At 33.6% G+C, this 7,116-nt stretch overlaps 1 protein-coding gene across 1 annotated transcript in view; it reads right to left on the bottom strand.

The window, feature by feature from the left end:
- IFI44 (interferon-induced protein 44) overlaps positions 1-7,116 on the bottom strand; it is a 21,130-nt gene that overhangs the window by 4,443 nt on the left and 9,571 nt on the right. The window contains exons 3-6 of the mRNA XM_011997386.1: positions 5,720-5,756; positions 4,846-5,041; positions 4,544-4,693; positions 586-757 (exon numbers count right to left, since the gene is read on the bottom strand). Coding sequence (XP_011852776.1) covers positions 586-757; positions 4,544-4,693; positions 4,846-5,041; positions 5,720-5,756 — 555 coding nt within the window. The remainder of the gene's footprint in view (positions 1-585; positions 758-4,543; positions 4,694-4,845; positions 5,042-5,719; positions 5,757-7,116) is intronic.

Here is a 7,116-nt window from a genome sequence, read left to right as displayed (position 1 = left end):
CTTCCCGAGTCCAAGTGATCTCATTGTTCAGTTCCCACCTATGAGTGAGAACATGCGGTGTTTGGTTTTCTGTTCTTGTGATAGTTTGCTAAGGATGATGGTTTCCAGCTGCATCCATGTCCCTACAAAGGACACAAACTCATCCTTTTTTATGGCTGCATAGTATTCCATGGAGCTCCAGTAGCGCAATCGGTTAGCACGCGGTACTTATCATTTTCTAATTCTTAAAGCTCAAGGCCCAATCTTTGTCAATAAATGCATGCCAGGACATAGGGGTAGCAGATAGTTTGAATTGTACTACCCTTCATATATACATTAATTTGTTTTAATTCTTAACAAAAGAAAAATCTCTAAGGTAGGTACTATTATTATACCAATTTTATTGATTAGAAAATTGAGGCACAGAGAGTTTAAGTTACTTGCACACAGTCATATAGCTAATGAATGCTCAATTTCATTGAAGCATGCTGGTAGACTAGGGAAGATTGAAATATGCAATGACTGAAGTTCTTTATCCTGTCCAAAATACATTCTAAAACACAGTCTAGTCAATTACCCTTAGTAGCAAAGTGGAATGAGACTCACCAGCGTTTATCAACTCCCTTCGAAGTCTTCTGATCTTTACTATCATTTGAGAAGAGAAGTGTTCCATAGAGCTGACATCAAATACAAATGCCACACAATGAATTCTGTCCTTCAGCGATGGGGAATCAATGTAGTCACGATGACTTAATTTGATTGATTCCATGGGATTAAACTGTAAGGTAGACATAAAGTAACATATTAATTCAACAAATGTTTATGAGCACAAACTATGTACCAGGCACTGTGCAAGTGAACTGAATGGTAAACAAAACAGAAAAGTCTCCTATAGTGTGAGGCTAACAATCTTAATAGAGAATACAGGCATTATGCAAGTAAGCTAGCAGTCCTTTCACCTTGTCAGGTAAGGCATCTGTGAGGAAAGGACATGTAATCTGAGAGCTAAAATAGCAGGAGTTTAAGAGGATAAGGATACGGCTGAAGGTGTTCTAGATAAGAAAGGCACTCTGTCCACAAATGGAAGTAAGAGAATTGAGAAAAAAAGCTGGTACCATCAAGCAGAGCGCAAGGAGGAAAGGGGTTCAAGGTGAGACGACTTTACTCTTCAGCTAGCAGTTTCTCTGTTGGGAATCTGTCCCACTGATACACTGACAAAAACACATAATGATATATGCGAAGGTTATTGACTGCAGGAACATTTGTAGCAGAAAAATGCCATATCAATTAAACTTTGTCTGATATGTCAATAAAGCAGTTTTCTACCACTTCTCCAAGAATGGAGTAGCCGCAAATTTATATGTACTTTGTTATATATTTAAAAAGGCAAGAAAAATATAAATTTTGTATGGTTACTAATAGGAAGAGAGGAGAAATTTATTTGAAGGGGCAGAGAAGGAAGATAGATTCTTTGAATATACATTATTTTGTAGATTTGATCTTTGAACCATGTAAATGCTAAACATAAACATAAAACCAAATTAACTTTGAAAATCAGTTCCTAAATTTAATTGAATTAGTGAACTGTTGCGGTTATAATACAGGGATAAACTATTTTGATTGACTTTAAAATACAATAATTTGTATACCCCTCCAAGGATACATGATACAACCTAAATACACTATAAAAATCTGCTAAGATGGTTTAATTATTTCCAGTTTTGATTGTGATTATATGAAATGATACTAAGTGTGACTATGATGAGATTGTTCATGGTACTGATAGAGCTTTTATACTGAGGTTCCTGTAGATGATATGTAAGATAAAGGAATGAGTTGTGACATGATATTCTGTTACCGCCACTGTTTTTGAGAATGAGAATTCTCAGTTTGGGAGAAAGCAGATATACAAGTGATAGAAAAGAGAGTAAGTAAAAACTTTCTAATACTGAATTTGAATAAGAAGTTTTTGTATAAGTTTATAAATTTTTTTTCATGAAAATGTATATTACTTAACTCTGCTCACTAAAAAAGACAAGAAACAATGACCAGCCAAGTAGCTATGAACATTTCTAATGCCCCACACCAGGACTACTTGAAGAAACAGCTGTCTCAAAAGCTGTGGCAAGAATAAAAGAATATAAAAAAGACTTTTAGGTTCATGTCAAATGGACTCAGGATCCAAATTGTAGAGGCTCTCACTGGTACAAGATGGTACATTTTACACCAGTATGGAGAAAACCTACAATGGATTGAAACACACAACATATGTTCAATTCATACTGAGTTGTTCTTAATAACAATAAAATAATATCTTGACCCTATTGGCAAAGGTGAAGAAAATGTCATTATTTCAAAGTCTTGTAAAAAGGCAAAAAATTCAAGCATATATCCTGTTGTTCTTTTTAAACTGTGCCACTGGATAATCAAAGAATGGATGAGGGTAAGTTTCTCTTTTGTATGTGAAATGGTGAAAGAATAATAGAGAATGTCACTATTTTCACACCTTAACAAATAAACGGATCTAGGCATTAAACATTGATTAATACCAATATTAGAAAAGGGATAAATCCCCAAACTGTGCACAGTTTCATAGAATACAACACAATCTATGAAGTAGAATCTGAATTGGAACACTCTTTAGATTCAACTCTCAATAATCAGGACATATGGAAAACAGAGGACCATGTAAAACCACCCTGAGGGATGAAAATAATGGAGTTCAGATTACATAGAAGTCTACAAAACAACTAGATTTCTTAAGAAACAAATGATAAGGAAAAAGCGAGGGATATAAAGTCAGAACATACAATCAAAGAGACTGAATAGACCTATTTGAATGTTATTCAAACAAACTTATAGATCTATATTTATAAAGCAATTATAAATTTGAACACTGAGTTGTATTTGATAATTTATGGAACGATTGTAAATTTTAGGTGGGGTAAGAGTATTATGACTGTGTTTAAGGAGATATATATATGCTCCTATTTGTATAGTTATATGTATAGTCAGTATTGAATAAAATGTTATGATTTCTTGGGTTTGCTTCAAAATAATACAAGAGAAGAGAAAGTGGGTAGATACAGATGAAACAAGACTGGCTGTGAGTCAAAAATTTTTGAATCTGAGTACATGGGAATCCATTAAACTATTTTGTCTATTTTAAAATTCTCTGTGATAAAAAGTTTGTATTTAAAAAAGAATATTTAAAAATAAACAACACTTACAAGACAACTCTATACTAAAGAATGAAAGAATCTTGCATGAATAGAAAAACAAAACTTGCTGTGTTTTTTAACAGGCACACAAGATATGTAAAGACGTCAATCAATTTTCAGTATAAAGTGTTAATATAATTTCAATCTAAACAACAAGAAATCAAACACAAATGAACAAACAAAGCACAAAAAACCTCATTTGAAAAGGTATATGTATGAAAATTGCCAAGAAAAACAAATAGGAGTAATAAAAAAATGAATGTGACTTGTCTGGTAAGTTATCAAGCCATAATTGATTATTATGGTAATTAAACAATTAGATAATATAGTAATTAAAATGCTATCATGAAATAATAGATCACTACATCAATAGAAAAAACTAGAGAATACAAAAACTGACCCCAATATTTCATAATGAAAAGATACAAAAGGCATTCAGTGAAAGATGTTGGCATCATTGACTATCGTTTGGAACAAAGTAAACTTAATGATTATTCAAGATCTGAATGTTCATTAGAAGGCTAGAAGTTTAAAAAATATATACTGAGATGGTTCTTTGATCTCCCCTTCCTCTTGCCTGGAACACTGACAGCGCTCAGTGTTCTTTTCACATAATAACGACAGTCACACGTCTCAGTCAGATGGGACTGCTATGACACGTTATACAGATTGGGTGGCTTAAACAACAAACATTTATTTCTCACAGTTCTGGAGGCTGAGAAGTTCAAGATCAAGGTGCCAGAAGATTCGGTTTCTGGTCAGGGTCCTCTTCCTGGTTTACAGAGAGTCACCTTCAGGCTATATCTTCACATGACAGAAAGAGATCATCTCTCTCATGTATATAAGAGCACTAATCCCATTCATGAGGTCTCTATCTTTATGACCTAATTACCTCCCAAAGTCGTTACCTCCAAATACCATCACATTGAGAACTAGGGTTTCAACATATAAATTTGGGGGAGGCATATCTTAACAGCCCATGCTGAGGACCTCAAAAAATCGGAAGGATCTCTGAAATTAATAACTTCAGATAGCTGCCACACTGGTCCCAAGCTGCCTGCCTTCAGACTTCCTCTTACATAAGAAAAATTATCTATGTAGGTAAGTTGATGCAGTTGGATTTCTGTTTCACATAGCTGAAAGCAATGGAAAGTGGGGTAGCTGTTATGATAGCCATGATGGAAGAGCCCTCAAGATGTTTTTATTCTTTTTGGAAAAAAAAAAAATCGAATAGGGACAAAGGACCTTGAGCAAGTATAGTTTAAGAAGATAAATGCTGATACATTTGTACAAAAATAAGCATTTTAAAAATCAATTATAATTTCTCATTAGTCAAATCTTACCTGGTATCTATCACGAATGTTACCATTTAAGATGTAGAATATGTCATCCCTGCACAGGCCACCTTCTTTCTCACCCAGCCCCAGTGAGTCACACAGAATAAATGGCAGATATTGGCCGCCTTTCCCATCTCTAATAAAGTATGTCCTATACTGTAGAGGGGATAAAAGCAATTTTAAAGGTTCATTTTTTATTATAAATTGAGATGAAGTCTATACGTAATAAAGTTGATCTGCAAAAGGCTTTTGAAATATAATTGATTTGAACAGAGAAGCAAAGGCTAGGTGGCCTCAAATGTGCTTACCTTCTCAGATATCCCAGTTCTATTAGTGCCCATCAAAGCCTGATGCGTTACATGCCCTTGGAAAACAGACCTCACTGAGTTGAAAAAGCTGGACTTCCCAGCTCCAACTGGACCCAGCAGCAGAATTCGTATTTGTGGAACCAGGGATCCATATGGTTCATAAGTTCTCAAGGCAGACAATAAGCTCTTCCTGAGCCTGTTTAGACATGATCATTTTTAACAATTGACTGCGGTTAGGTCATGAAACCTTACTATAAATTTTCTGCGGATTCATTTTTTTCATAGATATTATTTTTTATTAGCAACTTGCCTTCTTACTTAAAAAACATGAGATGAACCTACGTGAAATCCTATTGCAAAAAGAACAAAAAGCAAAAATAATACACAACTAAATTGGTAGACCACATACATCTAAGAATAAATAATCGCTGTATTAAACATAAAGATCAATTATTTAAGACTAAACTTCAGAAGTCAAAATACATGTGACTTCCGAAGTTCATGAAAGTAGACCATTTCTAACATATTCTTGAAGTTTATGGTGGGTATTCCCCACCTGCCAACCACTTCTTCTAGCAACCTCTAGAGTAGTTGAAACATTAACTGCAAGAATTCTAAGTAAAACACAGACATACAAACAAATAACTATTTTTCTTCAAGTATATCACATTAAAAATTCCTTTCCTCTACTCAGTGTCCTTTTTGTCTTAACATTAATATTATCAAATATTTTATGATTATAAATACAGTTTGTTCTTGATGATCCACAAGTTATGTGTGATAATATGTGTTGCCAATTATATTGATGAGACCTATCATAGAATAAGTCAAAGAAAATGAAGAGAATAATAGAATCTTAAAAACATTGACTTACTCAGTCACCCCTTTTATCTTTCTTTCATCCAGTAAATCTGAGGAAATAATCAAAGAATAATGTAGATTAGAAGTTGTCGAATGATTGGCTGACTGAATGAATGTCAATGAATTCACTAGAGACAAATAAAAAAATAGCTTTTCCATGGGAACGGTCCTGTATGGTGAAAAGGGAACAATTTTATAGAGAAAATTCTGATAAAGCTCATTAACAACATTTGAAGAGGCTAGCACTAGAGGCAAGGTAGACCCTCTGTACTATCAGCAGATCTCTTCTCATTCAGTTACTCAACAGTGATATGTGACTCACTCCCACATGGGAATTGAGGGTGTGGGTGTTTTCTAAAGAAAAGAAGCAAGGCCTAGAGATGTGGGAATGTCTAATGTGGAAATGTGGAAATGTCTAATAAGACATTTTCCCCTCCATAATCCAATAGGTCTGAGAGGGATAATGTGCAAAGACACACAAACAGAAAACACGGCACTAGATTTTCTCTACAACCTGCTATTAACAATTGGAACTCCGGGAACTTCCAGCTCACTTAATTTTATTCCTGCCCCCAGAAGAGAAGATGAGACTCATGCCTACCCAATCAGAGTGCAGTAAATTGTTCAAGTGTAAGCGGAGGATTTCATTCAGATCAATAAGGCACAAGCTCAGAATTATTTTTTCTTAGAAAGAGACATTTTTATGTTGAATTTAAAACAGAAAGGATAAGGATAAGCGATGCTACCAATTCTCTCAGTTACAAAAGAAGAATATCATGTGGAACATTTATAAACATGGCCATATGTATGACAACAAAGTGAACAATATTACCAATAGTAGAAATTGTGAAAACTTCCTTCAATGTCTGTAATATAATAAGACTAGCAAAGCGCAATTACAAACAAATGGAAAAGCAACCTCCTGGGAGTTTAAAAAGCACTGTCTTAAATAACTTTAATATCCAAAAAGAAATAAAAACCACAATTACAAATATATAGAAAATAGCAATATGATCATTTATGTCAATTTTATGATAATATCCTATTTCGTTAATGACAAGAAAGAAGGAAAACACTGAAAATTGAAAATAGAATAAAAAAGAATAAAGAAACGGACCTTAGGAATATAAAAAGAAACACAAAATACAAAACCAAATTTTACAACTTGAAGAAAGGATAAATTAATATAGTAATTATTTTAAAATGTAAAATAAATAAATTATCTTGTTTTATCAAAGAAAGACAAATTTGTTAAATGTCATACCACCACTCATATACCAAAATGGTTGCATAATCAAAAAAAAAAAAAAAAAACGCTGAAAAGAATTTGGGGTGACAGAGACCCTTGTACACTACTTATAGTTGTAGAAATTGATATAAAACTATGTTGGGAAATGTCGTCAGTGTGAA

The sequence above is a fragment of the Mandrillus leucophaeus genome, unplaced genomic scaffold, assembly GCF_000951045.1.
Source record: "Mandrillus leucophaeus isolate KB7577 unplaced genomic scaffold, Mleu.le_1.0 Scaffold539, whole genome shotgun sequence".
Classification (NCBI taxonomy): Eukaryota; Metazoa; Chordata; class Mammalia; order Primates; family Cercopithecidae; genus Mandrillus; species Mandrillus leucophaeus.
Note: the sequence above shows the minus strand (reverse complement) of the source record. Positions and strands in the feature narration are given on the sequence as shown.